The 14,185-nt window shown below is 41.2% G+C and overlaps 1 protein-coding gene across 3 annotated transcripts in view; it reads left to right on the forward strand.

Annotated features, from left to right (window-relative positions):
• Window positions 1–14,185, forward strand: part of LOC120799071 (zinc finger E-box-binding homeobox 1-like) — a 69,813-nt gene that overhangs the window by 35,502 nt on the left and 20,126 nt on the right. For all 3 annotated transcript variants that reach the window (XM_040143945.1, XM_040143947.1, XM_040143946.1), the window contains one exon: window positions 11,500–11,679. In XM_040143945.1, the coding sequence (XP_039999879.1) occupies window positions 11,500–11,679 (180 nt within the window). The remainder of the gene's footprint in view (window positions 1–11,499; window positions 11,680–14,185) is intronic.

Raw genomic sequence — 14,185 nt, forward strand, 5'->3', positions numbered from 1 at the left:
AAAGAACATGAGAAGTATTCACTTAAATTGTTCAATTTTTCTTATGGCTCTAATTTTTCCTATATAGAGGCGTCTCACCTGTTTCAACAACTGCGTCCGTACAGTGCTTAACCAACCAGACTGCTTTGTTTAGAGTAGTACAATGGGCCAATCAGGAGCTTTTTGTTTTCCTTACAGAGCTTGATGCTTTTTGTTTTTTGTTTTGTTCGTCTTTTTTGTTTGCAGTAGGAGTGGGTCACACGACAATTGTGAGAGGATACACAGTTTAGCCGTACCGTTTATAGTGAGGTGCGGGTAGCTAACCCTTTAAGATCTCTGGGTGCGCCATGCTGAAAATCAAGGAGCGGAGTTGTTTTATGGCACAGGTGGATTTAATACGACTTTTGCAAAGTAGCAGTGAAGCCGTCAGGTATTTAATTTGCTGGATGTGCCGAAAACACACATTCCATATCTCAATAGATTTTTTTTGGGTAATTAACAATATTACCATATACAGTATTTTGATATAGCAATATAAAATTGGATAAACTGTGCTAGGGGATGGTTATTGGGATTATAACAGTGATTATAACAGTAACAAAAAGTAAGGTTGGATGCTCTTTTACAGGGGGTGTCATCTTTGGTATATTAACCTGTCAGGTGCTTCTGGTTCATGGGTTCATGCTTTTTCTTATCTATATTTTTTTGGTTTTTATAAAGACTGCACATTACTCCTAGTGTCCCTTCTTCACTACACCTTATCAACATATAGGAGAAATATATCACTCACTCCCCTGCACATGTAGTCTAAGTTCAGCTCAGCTGCAGGGCAGCTGCCCGACACAATGCTCCTGTGCATGACTCATGTTGAACCTAAAAAAAAAATCTGATTTCCACACAGTCGGAGAAAGTAAAAGATGTCTTGGTCATTGCTCAGTTACGAAATCCTACCGCACCGCAGAGTGTCTGTCCTGCCGTGTTGCTGACAGTTAGTTTTACGACTTTGTCATTTGAACACAAGACTCGGTCTGTGACGTTTAGAGCCCGCCACACTGTTGCTTCGGCATTGCCCTGTGGACTGTGAGGCAGCTTTAAAAAAAAAAAAAAAAAGTGCAGTGAGCTGAGTCGACTTTGCGTATTCTCAAGTGATGCATCGACTGCTAAATCTGTGCTTAATATGAAACTCAGATCCAGGAGGCGATGAGCTGAGCATGAATACCGGAAGCAGTGTCTGAAATCAGCCCTCTTCACTCATTCACTCACTCAATAGTGGGCAGTAAAGTGAGACTACAGACACTCACTAGTCATAATCATTTCGCTTCACCAATGGCAGCTGTAGACTTGCACGACTGTAATTTTTGCATGTGTACAGCTCGGACCATTGCGGTGTAAGACCAGGTACATGTCATGTGCACTTTTTAAATTTTTCCCCCTATTGTGGAATTTTTGAGGGCACTACATGGAGGATCCATTTTCACATTCAGAATTTGGACAATTAAATAAAGTGAAATGATAGTAAATGTAGTGCACTACATAGTAAATGGGTGGTGATTTGGGACAGAGTCCTAGAATCCAGCTGTTTTCCAAAATGCTAAATGATTCCTTTAAGCTACATGACAGACCCTGTAAGTACTCGCCGGTCGACTACGTCCAGTTCAAAGTTCCAGTCTTTTTCTCTCAGTGTAGTTTGCATGCCTTATGCAGAATGTGGAGGCCGTTCCTTTTTTCTGTCATTCCCACTATTCTCTGCTGAGGGGCCAAGCCTGTAAAGAGAGACAGGGAGTGAGAGAGAGAGAGAGAGAGACAGAGACAGAGAGAGAGAGAGAGAGGTCTGATGGGGTCTGATTGAGCACCTGGGCCGAGCAGGAAGCAGCTGGAGAGTCCTGATTACTCTGGACATATACACACACACACACACACACACACACACACACACACACACACACATACACACAATCCTGAGAGACATTATACTTCAGTGACTTACCAGGATGAATTACAAAGATTCTCTGAACAGTTATTAATAACAAATATGCACATAAAGGTTCTTTCGCCCTCTCTCTCTCTCTCTCTCTCTCTCTCTCTCAGTCTCACTAACACACACACACGCATACACACACACACACACACACACATCTGTGAGCACACACGTGGCAGATGCTCTATCTCTTTGGGAGGATGAGGGAGGGGGGGGGAGTCCCTGGTCTCTGGCTTACATTGCTGGCTGCAACCACAGGGGCTTTCCTGTGTGTGTGTGTGTGTGTGTGTGTGTGTGAGCCGGTGCATTTATAGCTCTGCAGTGTCCGTGCTTGTCTAGAGGTTGTCGGTGGTTGTATTAAGGCAAGGTGGGGATGGAAACACGGTGCATTGTGCCAGGGAAATAAGTGACCACACCCCTCCTCTCCTGTCTGTCTGGATGACGCAGCCTCAGTCTTAGCTCATGATGGTGACTTTTAACAGACACCTCAATAAAATTACTCAGTGCTACGTAGTTAACGTCTTACAGTCCTACGGTGAGGTTGCTGTTATTTTGTTTTACCCACTTTTAACCTGGAAGGCACTCATAAACATTCAGCATGTACTGCAGCATTTTAAAAGTGTGAACTTATTGCTCATATAAATAACACAAACAAACGATACCACTGCGGATGGCACCTGCACTGCATTTTACATTTGATGGTCAATTTGATGGTTTCTTGCTGTAAAGCATAAAACAAAAAGAGGAGGCTGTTTCTCCTCCAGAGGTAAAGTTTTCAAAAGGTTGTGGTTGAAGGAGAAAAAAAAAAAATAAATCACTTCAGACTTGGTTATCCTCATCAGGAAAGGAAGAAAGGGGTCAACAGTCCCTTTGCAACAAGAAGCAATGGAGTTTATGGGAAATGTCGTCTGCTTTGTTTTTTTTTGTGCTATTTTTCCCCAATTATTTTCTCAGTTAATTTTGTCTATAAAAAATTGTGAAAAATGTCTGTTAAAATTTCCCAGAGCCCAAGGCAGTCTATTTGGATAACTTGTTTTATCTGACCAACAGTCCAAAACCCGAAAATATTGAGTTCACTGTCATTTATGACAAAGTGAAAGATCCTGAAATTTGAGATGCTGGAACCTGAAACCGTAATTAGTATGACAATTGACTAATGAATTAATCGATTCATTTTTGAAACTCTAAACTTTAGCTAATAACACCACTGGCTTTAGAGACTTTTCTATCTCAACTTTGATCTCAGTTGTTTACAGTGAAGGTTTTAAATTAATGTTTACATTATCGTTGAATTTACAGGCCAATGGATGGTTAAGTTACCAGGGAAAAATGTCAAAAATTTGCAAGTGGCAAAAAATTTGTGAATGGGTATTTTTTCCGTATTCTGAAATGTTATAATTGAAAAAAAAAAAAGATTAATTAAGAGATTAATTAATAATGAAAATAATCTTTTGTTGTCCTAGTTAATATATTTATATTCTACAGAGCTGGACATTTCACCTTTGAGAAGACTTTATAGGAATACAATTCTTACCGTAACATTAGCTAGTTGTCTAATTCGAAGGACAAGAAAATGTGTGACTGTCCCTTTAAGTGGGCCGACTCTCTGTGCAGCTGCTCAGCATGTTAAAGTCTGGTCACATCTAGTAGCAGACAGACAGCTTTAGTGATGTACACTCTTCTGTTTTGTGTGCAACACACACACACACACACACACACACACACACACACACACACACACACACACACACACACACACACTAACACAGTGGGGTAATTGTCTGTTACGGACTTGGCAGTGGTCCCATCCTGCACAGCTGCAGTGGGTCAATACACACACACACACACACACTCACACACACTCATGCACACATACACACACACACACACACACACACACACACACACACACATATCAAGCAAACTCTGTGGTCATGTCATACAGTCGGATGTTTAGCTTACACGTCTTTCTTTAGGACTTTTCACTAACGGATCATAAATAAAGGCGAGGACTCCTTTTCATTCATGTACAGTATAGTGAGTGTTTGTTCAGCCGTTGCAGGTAATCATCAAGTGTTTAAATAGTGACTGATTGCGATGAGTTATTCATTATTTACTGGTTATCTTGCACTTTTAAATATAAAAATATGTCAGGCGAAGCTGATTGATGTTTTTAGCCATGTTGGCCACGTGGCTTCAACAACTATTGGATGGATTGCCATGAAATCTTGTACAGATACTCATGTTTCAGGACGATGTATCCTACTGAGTTTGGGGATATTCTTAGCTTTCGTTTCATGCCACCATGAGGTGGGCACATGTGGTGTTTCCCGTCATGATGAATTGTAACTTTTATGATCCCTTAACTTTTCGTTTAGTACCATCATGAGGTCAAAAAAATGTGTGTCCAGTATTTTGGTTTGGCAAATACCTGCAAAACTAACGGCATTCCCATCAACCTCAGCTTTACTTTTTGTGTAGTACTACTTTGTAGTACTGAAGGAGGAGATTTTAAACATTATACTTGCTCACCATGAGCATGTTAGCATTGTCATTGTGAGCATGTTAGCATTTGGCTCAAAGCACTGCTGTGCCTAAGTACAGCCTCACAGAGCCGGTAGACTCTTAGTCATGTAATTAAGGCCAATATAATCCTGATATATTGTATTGTATCTGCGGACTATTTTTAGCCTGCACACCCTCACTCTCCCTTCCCCCTCTCCCCACTGTATAGCAGCTGACCTTTGACCCAGATACCAGGCCATGTGGTCCAGTCGAGGGTTGTGTTGTGGTGTGTCAGAGACACATGATTTTCCCTGCTGGGTCACATGTCCTGATGGGTCTGGCTCGCCGATGCTAACGCTGAGGAAGTCAGATGTTTTGCTGCTTGCTCAGTGAACTGCTGCTGCTCTGTGCCGCAACCATTTGTAGAAATGATTTATTTTGTCCTCTTTCCATCGTTGAAAGTTTAAAAAGGAAGAGACCATATGAGCAAATCAGTTGATACAGCTGTATGCAGTGCAGGATATTTGCATAGGTGAAGTATGCACGGGGAATGCTTATGTAGAGAGTGACGTTTGGATTTGATTTCTTATTTAACCTTAATTTCAACTGGGTTTTTTGAGGTGACTTTGTTGCTTATCAGTGGTGCTGCGTCGTTGTTAAGGTCTTATTGCATTTCTTTTTAGTAATTTCAGTCGGACTACCTCATTAAATTAAGGTTGGATCAACTGAAGTCAGATGAGGAAGACAGGATATAATGAATTCCATCCTCTGACTTATTGCTCTCACCCTCTCTTTACCGCTTCCTGTGTTTTAATTAAGGGAAAATTTCACCCTGCCAGAAGGGTGCTGTTGGCAGTGCACCTTGCAATTAAAGCACAGACCTTTATTACTTGGTGGTGTGTATTTACTGTTAAAAGACTAACAAAAATGTAAATATAGGCCATCGCATGGCCTTTTTCACATGTACTCAGATGTGCTTGAAAATGTGTCGTGTTATCAGTTTTTGTCTGTGTTTGATTGAGGTGAGAAAAGAAGACAGGTACTACTACATCTACTGCTGAAGTTGTCCAAGGACACTCAAGGTGCACCTGCTGATAATTTTCCTTCTTTACCGTATTTGGAATTGTAATTCATTCAGAAATGAAGTCAATATGAGCTGGTTTAGAAGTTATGGCTGCAAAACTAGTTTGCTCTCCTCAGTATTGTTCTCGTCACTCCTTTGCTTGTAGTATTGCCCCTCTTTAAGCTACTTCAGTTTTGAGAACTGCAGTATACATAACATTTATCTTTGCTGTTTTATCAGGGATCTGAAACGCTCGGCCAGGCCTGCCGAGAGTTTAGTGGTAGTCATAACGAATATTTTCCGACAGATTTCAGAGTTGAAGCGGCAGAAATCCTATCAGTAATAAACTTTAGTTCGGAGTAATAAACGAAAGGGCCTGTTCTGAAACAGATTTCTTAATCAGAGAAATGGATGGCAGGAAGGGAGGAATGCTATCGTCTAGACTTCCCTCTTCCTTTCTTAGCTGCCCTCCCTTCACAGACCTCCAGATGGAGGATTAACAGTTCACTTGACGCATTGTCATGATGATGTGGACAGCTTTGTCTCTCTCTCTCTCTAACACGGTAACTCTCTCAAACTCAAAAACACGCACACACAAAGACATATACACAAGAGAAAAGCTGTTGTAGGACTTGTGTGTGAATATAGTAATATTTACATCACATGTGTTGGGAAGCAGTTATTGTCTTTATGTCTTTTCTGCCTTGCTGAGTGCTGCCCCCTGTCTGCCGTTATGGTAACTGCACTGACAAAGAGAGAAGAGATATCAAGATGCCTTCAGAGCATTAGTTGGACTTGAGATGTACGGTTCTCTGAAAAACTGTGATATGTGAGCCACAGCAGGCCAGTTTTCTTTTTTCAAAACAAGTGCTGAGACATAACTGGCTACAATACCCAGAAATCCTGAATCTAATGTCATTAAACCACACACAGCATGCTCATGTCTTCTCACCTAATCAGTCTGTAATTGAATCCAGACAGACAAGAAATGGAATAGATCTAATGTTGCTGGATTCAGCTTTCGCAGGAGACAGCACTGATTCGCTGCTGTTGTACACAGTTTGTTTCTTTTGTAGGTTTTGCTCTTTGTCACTGTCTTTTCAGGCTAGTGCACTGGTTGTATTTTAACTTTAAAATCTTGCTTAGTGCATTTTTAGTACACTGACACTGACTGATGCAAATTTTTTGGAATAAGCACCAAGATTATTCAGCTTCAGTGATTATTTTTAATCAGAATCTGATTGGTGTTTACACTGTTATGAGTTTCTCCAAACAGATCAGTTTATCTTACAGAGATGTCTCTCTCTTAACGATCTTGAGAGTTTTTGCAGAGATCTGCAAAGTATGTAAAAGTAGAGAGACTATTACGATATTCAAATCTTAAATAGTTTAGGAATTGCAGTGTCAAAGTGTCAAAAAGAATGTAAAATCCAAATTGATTCATTCCAATACACATGGTAAATATATAAAATTAGGATTCTACCCACCAGTACACATGATCTGCTGTAATTCAGTCTGGTCTTGGCAAAGTTAGTTCCATCAGATACAGCACATTGACCAAAATCCTCTAAATCAGTGAAGGAATGACTACAGACTATGTGGGTGTGATGCCTAAGTTTTTACTCAGCGCCTTCTCCAGAATTCAGTTTTAACCGGTGCTCAGCTGATTGCTGCTCCCTCCAGCCAGCACTGTTAAGAATAACAAACTAGTTTGTAGAACAGACACAAACCGTTCATCTGAGAGTTTAGACCTTTATATTATTGGAACTGCCACAAGCCTCTCTGGTTTTTTTGTTGATTTTTAGGAACTAGCGGCCTGCACTAGGGGGGTGTTTGGGCTGACCGCCTGGCATATACAGTCGTCATTTCGTAATTATGCCTCTGTACACCACCACAATGGATTTGAAACAAAGCCATCGAGATGTGACTGAAGTGTAGACTTTCAGCTTTAATTCAGGGGGTTTAGCAAAAATATCGCATTAACCATTTAGGAATTACAGCCATTTTTATACATGGTCCTTCATTTTTAGAGGCTCAGAAGTAATTGGACAATTGACTGACAATCAGTTTCATGGCCAGGTGTGGCCTGTACCCTCATTATTTCATGACAAACGAAGTAGATAAAAGGTCTGGAGTTGATTCCAAGTGTTGAATTATATCTGGTAGGTTTTCATGGGAACTCTCAATACGCTGTCAAGAGAGGTGTTGATGCAAATGAAGGAGTCCATCATTAGGCTGAAAAAACAAAAACAAGCCTATCCGACAGATAGCAGAAACGTTAGGAGTTGCCAAATCAACAATTAGGTACATTCTTAAAAAGAAGGAATGTACTGGACAAGCTCAGCAACAGCAAAAGGCCTGGAAGACCACGCAAGACAACTAAAGTGGATGATCACAGAATTCTTAACTTGGAGAAGAAAAACCTCTTCACAACATTTAGCCAGGTCAAGAACGCTCTGGAGGAGGTAGGCGTATCATTGTCAGAGTCTACAATCAAAACACACCTTCAAGAATGTAAATACAGAGGTTTTACCACAATGTGCAAACCACTGGTAACACTCAAGAACAGAAAGGGCAGATTAGACTTTGCAAGAAAACATTTGAAAAAAGCCTGCCCAGTTCTGGAAGGCCCAGATTCTTTGGAAGGATAAAACCAAGATTAACTTGTACCAGAAGAATGGGAAGAGAAGAGCATGGAGAAGGAAAGGAGCGGCTCATGATCCAAAGCATCCAAAGCAACCACATCATCTGTCAAACATGGTGGAGGCAGTGTTATGGCATGGGCATGTATGGCTGCCGATGGAACTGAGTCACTGGTGTTTACTGATGATGTGACTGCTGATAGAAGTAGCAGGATGAATTCTGAAGTGTACAGGGCTATACTGTCTGCTCAGATTCAGCCAAATACTACAAAATGTATAGGACAGTGCTTCACAGTACAGATGGATAATGACCCAAAACATACTGTGAAACCAACCCAAGAGCTTCTCAAGGCAAAAAAAAAAGACTTCAGCCAGTCATTGACTGCAAAGGATTTTCATCCAAGTATTAAAAATAATCCTTGTATTTATTATTATGTTGGTTTGGCCAATTACTTTTGAGCCCCAGAAAATGAGGGACTATTTATAAAAATGGCTGCAATTCCTAAATGGTAAATGTGATATTGGTCAGGGGTTCATTCTACAGCAAGATAATGACCAAAAACATTAGAAGAATAGTTTTAAGACAGTTGAAACCAAAATTGCAGGTGTTAGACACCCTAGATGACGTACATGTGAATAGGGGCCGGCAATCTCTGCTTGATAACGTGTAGCTGACCCCTTGCAAACAAATTGAACTTGTAGCGGGGGGTTGCAAGTTTTTAGCGGTTATCTGTGTTTTTAGTTTGGTTGACTGTAGAGCTAGAACGATCGCTGAATTGGTTGATTGACAGACAATTTATTGGCGACTATTTTGATAATCAGTTTATCGTTTAAGCAATTTTTAAGCAAAAACGCTAATGAATATCTTTGGATTTTTGAGACCAAAAGTTTAATCTGTTATTCTAGAACGTAATCAGTAGTTTAATCAATAATTAAAAATGATCATTAGTTGCGGTGCCAGTTGACTGCGATCAAATCAGTAGACACACGTAGGATATGATTTTATTCCCCTGCTCCTGCAATCAGTGACAGTATCACTATCAATGTGATACCGCATACAAATGTTGCTATACTGAGTTGGAAAATGAGCCACACACATACACACATCCAAGGATTCAAAACAACCACAAAACACAACCAGCAAAAGTTTTATGTAAAAATCACATTTTTTTATACATCTGGCACCATATGAAATGATAAACTACGGCTCCAGCATGTATAAACCTTGTACTCCTCTCTTTTGCCCCACTCCATGACTCGCCCAGCCTCTTACATCGATCCAGACGTTCATCGATCTCACCCCCCCCACACACACACACACACACACACACACATTTTTGCATTCTGAGCATTCACTCGTCTGTCTGGAGTAGTGACAGAGTCGTCTCCAGATAGCGTCGCATCTCTCCTGAGCAGTGACATACGAGTGTTTGTGTGTGTGTGTGTGTGTGTGTTTTTGCAGAAATCGTGTGTGCTCAGGGTGTTTCATTGATATACGTTGGTTACGGTAGGTGTTCGTCATCTGGTCTGCAGCCTGTGCTTGCAAGGGTGCGTGGCACTAGCTGAAATAGATTCCCATTTCATGAAGAGGTGCAGAACTACACACATACAGAGCTTGTTTTGTGGTTTGGGACCTGTGTGTGTGTGTGTGTGTGTGTGTGTGTGTGTGTGTGTGTGTTTCTGCACCTGTCACCTGTGAATGAGCAGCTCGGGCGTTCCTCCTCATTAGGCATCTTCAGCACCTCCACCAAGACGTACAGCTTCCCTGCAGAGGGCATACACACACACATACAGATGCACACATTCACACCCTTTTGTTCACTCGCCTACAAATACACTCATTAATGGTCACACAGTCATAAGTACACACATGCTGACGGCGAAAAGGCAATTATACTTCCTACAGCGTTGTGCTCATCATCACTTCCATCCCCATATACTCTCTAACATCTACAACTTTCCTGCTAAAAACACACACACACACACACACACACATACACACACCTCTTCCTCTCTCTTCATTCACACTGGTCCAGCTGGTCCATTTTTCACCCTGAGCTCCCATTAAGAAGCAGTGCCCCACAGACAAACTCACCAACTGCAGCACAGTGTAAAGTAGATTTGCTTTCTGAGGCTGATAAACAAGTGATTATTTTTCCCTGTGGCTGTAGTTTGTCCTTTTTATGTCCTCCCTGTGTAGATGAAGAGAGGGAAATTGTGTGTACCTCAAGTCAGAGATTGATTGATCGGATGTGATGGCGGTTATCCTCTGCACAGTTTGGAGCAACTGATAGCAGTGGACCTGGATTGGGAGTCACACTGAGACTGGAATACTTGTTTCAGACTAGTTAAGTAAGTTTGGTAGTTTACTGGGTTTAGGCTAATTTACTGAGTTCTGAGAGTTTTCAGGATGAGAGAACATGCAATTTAATATTGAAACATTACACTGGAGGAACATTTTCTATGATTTTAATTTGCTGCACTTTTTTTTTTTTTTTTGTGGCAACTCCTACATTTCTCTGTTCTGAAGAAGTGAAAAACACTTGTGAACCAAAACTAGAAACTAGAAAAATATGCAGATGCACAATATGACTGGCTGTAATATTGGTAATATATTATGTTTTTTTTTTTTTCCTTTTGGTTTTGGGAGAACTACAGTTTGATTTCCGTTCCTTATTTCAATGATTCTGAGTTTATCTTCAATATGAAAATACAGAAGATCCGACATTAGCAGGTACAGTGCATTTTCTGGTCTGCGACGGCCTACAGTCCTCGTACTATCGGCAAGCAGCAACATGTAGATATATGGAGCACCGGTGCCGAGGAAAATTACTGTAAACATAACAGTTGCATTATGACTGCCATATTTCACACATTTTAATAGTAAATTTTCAGCAGAGGATTTAAGGTTTGAATGGCCAGTGTTGTATTTATTGTTGTGCCATTTAGCTTATTGTGTATAGAACTCAATGAATAGAGCATAACACAAATGCTGTTAGGGTTTAGGGGTTAAGGATTCACTTTTTAGAAGTGCCATCTACACTAGAAGTGATTGAAGGAGAGAAGGGGGGGGGGGGGGACGTCATTGCAATACATTGCAATACTTTTTCCCCCACGCGGATAAATACCAGTCATGTTGGATGTCATTGTTGGCAGTCAGCCATTGCAGATAATTGCCTTTATTCTGCATCCCAGATGTGAATTACAGCAGCAGGGTGCTCCGCAGCGATGGGAATCAGAATGCGTGCGCTGTAAGGTGTAGGTGTGTGTAAAATCTCACACCAAGTGGTACACCTCAAATCACCTCCCGTTTCTTGGTCTCCCCACTACAGTGACAAACTTCAACAATGGCTTGGAGGCCAGTTCAGACTCCGATGATGAGGACAAGCTACACATTGTGGAGGAGGACAGCCTGCAGGAGCCTGAGGTCGCCGATGCTGATAGGACCACACCGCAGGACAGCCATGATGCCACCACGACAGTATTACCCCAGAACGGCTCCTGGAATGGAGGTGAGATGCCGCCGCAGAAACAAGAGGATTATGTGTTTATCGTTATCAGTATGTGGGTTTTCATTCCAGTCATAATCTGTGCAATATTTCTGTTTGAGTAAATGTAGGTCAGCCATGCCTTTGACTTCAGACTGGACTTTTTAGATTGATCTTCTTATTATCTGTTAATCCTGGGAGGGTTCGCCGAGCAGGTTGACTCTTTCTCAGCAGTGCCCTCTTTCAGATCCACACAGCAACACATCCCCAGCTGGGAGCTGCCCAGTACACCCACACAAGATGTCTCCTCACAGCTCTGCTGCAGCAATTGGGAGATAAGTTAAACCTTTAGCCGGCTTCACCTTGCTAGCAGTAGTTCAGGGAGGTAAGAGTGTTATTCACTGTAATCGCAGAGATTTTTCAGCGTGACTGCAGAGTTGAATCAACAAATCTGGACAGAATCCTGTTTTGGCACATTTAGGCCAATAATTAGACAGTGATAGCCAGTAATTTATACAAAATGTCCATATGTCTAGCAATATTCATCTCTATCATAGCTGTAAATTTATCTTACAAGGTACATTAATAATGGAATGAGTCCGCTGAGTGTGCGGTAGTACTCTCATCTTTATATGGTCATGCATTTGGCTCTTCTGTTTCAGTAGATACATTAGAACAGGTGGTGATGTTAATTATCTGCGCAACTGTTACCAAGTGCAACCAAATCAAGACAGAGGCAGACTTGTGTTTACTGTATTGGCTGTGCATCATCGTGTAACAGTCGTACACACACTAAAGCGCATACACAGTGCATTTGTTAACTCCCTGCCTTTTGATTACCTCCGCCAACGAGGTCAGGTTTTCGCCCTTGTCTGTTTGTTGGTTTGTTTGTTGATTTGTTTATTAGTCAGCAGGATTATGCAAAAAGTGCTGAACTGATTTGCACCAAACCTGGTGGAGGGATGGGGCCTGGGCCTGGGCCAGGGAAGAACTAGTTAAATTTTGGTGCATATTCAGTTAAAGGGCAGAATTCAGGAATTCAGATAACTTTCCTTAACATTATGAGATAGGGGATTTTCGCCTTGGCGGAGGTATGCAATCTACTGAGTGCCAGTCTAGTTAAATAATGTTATGACAAGATGCTGCCAGGATAAAAACTAAGCATCCTGCTGCCCCTGTCGTCGTGCAGAAAGCTGGAATCGGATGAACCTGATCATTGCTCAGTATGGTGTGACATTTCAGATCGACAGCGCAGTAAAGAGTGCTCAAAAACCAGAAAAATCTGACCAATGAGAGGACGTGAGAGAGTGAAAATGTGAGGTAGAGAAACAGAAAGAAAAAGAAGGACGGAAAGTAGGCATGTCTGTAGAATCGTGCCAGCAGTCATGCAGAGGTTTGCCTGTATAATCTCCAGCTCTCACATCTAACAGGCCTGGATTAAATCCCATACATCCCCTAAAAGGCTACCACTCCTTTTAAGAATATCGTACTCTGCCCTGGGTCAGTTCTTTACAGGCAGAATTTGCTGCAACGTATGTGTGAAAATTCCTGTCAATGCCAGCCTTCAACAAGCGACACTCTCGTCTGTGATTCTGGTGTGGGCTTTCACACAGCTCATCAGAAACAAAAGAGCAATGTGAGTAAACTTTTACACACACAACAGCAGAGTTTGATCCTGTTACCCAGGTAAACTGCCTGTGTGAAAGGGTTAACCTCAACCTTTTTTCCCCATTTTTTTCTTTTTTATTGTTTGGTATGAGAGTGATACAAGAGGCAACTATTTACATTTAGCGCTCTGCTATGCACAGCATCCACCACAAAGCAAATACGAGAGATGGTCAAATGAGATTACCGAGTCACGGCTCAGATAAAAGTGATGATTTGTGAAGTGAAAATCGGAGTGGAACTTCAATCCATACAAAGCTTTAAAGCAAAGAAGTGAAGCTGCGGGAATAAATAGAATATATACAATTATGTTTTGTCAAATAGCTGTTTGTACATCAGTGTTGATGTAATTTTATAATGGTGGACATACTGTACTTGTATTAAATCTTTCATGTATTGTGCAACCTGCCAGAGGTTTCTTTGTATTTCAGCCTTTGTAGGTCAACTTTTTTTTTCTCCGTATTTTATCTTCTTATGACCCGTGGAAACAACCTGACATCAAACTAAAAGCCACTTAACGTTGTGGGATTTTGGGCTGTCCCAGATGAAAGCAAACACTCGTGATAAAAAAAAAAAAAATTTTTTGGCCATCTATCCAGAACTATGGTCCTTGATTTCACCGTTAGACACATCTGCCAACGGCTGATTTAGAGCTTCGGCGACCAAAGACAGCCTGAGTAAAAAATTCAGACAGTGTCAGGAAATGTAAGACCAAAATCCACACAATGTAACTGCTATGACCCGTATTTACAGACCAACCAAGTGGAATACACCATGAAATTATGCAAATTATACTGGTTGATGAAGCTGCAGTACAGCAGTGCATGCATATTTTTCTCTTCTGGTTTGCTTCTTTTTCCTTGAA

Source organism: Xiphias gladius, chromosome 14 (assembly GCF_016859285.1).
Source record: "Xiphias gladius isolate SHS-SW01 ecotype Sanya breed wild chromosome 14, ASM1685928v1, whole genome shotgun sequence".
NCBI classification, from domain to species: Eukaryota; Metazoa; Chordata; class Actinopteri; order Istiophoriformes; family Xiphiidae; genus Xiphias; species Xiphias gladius.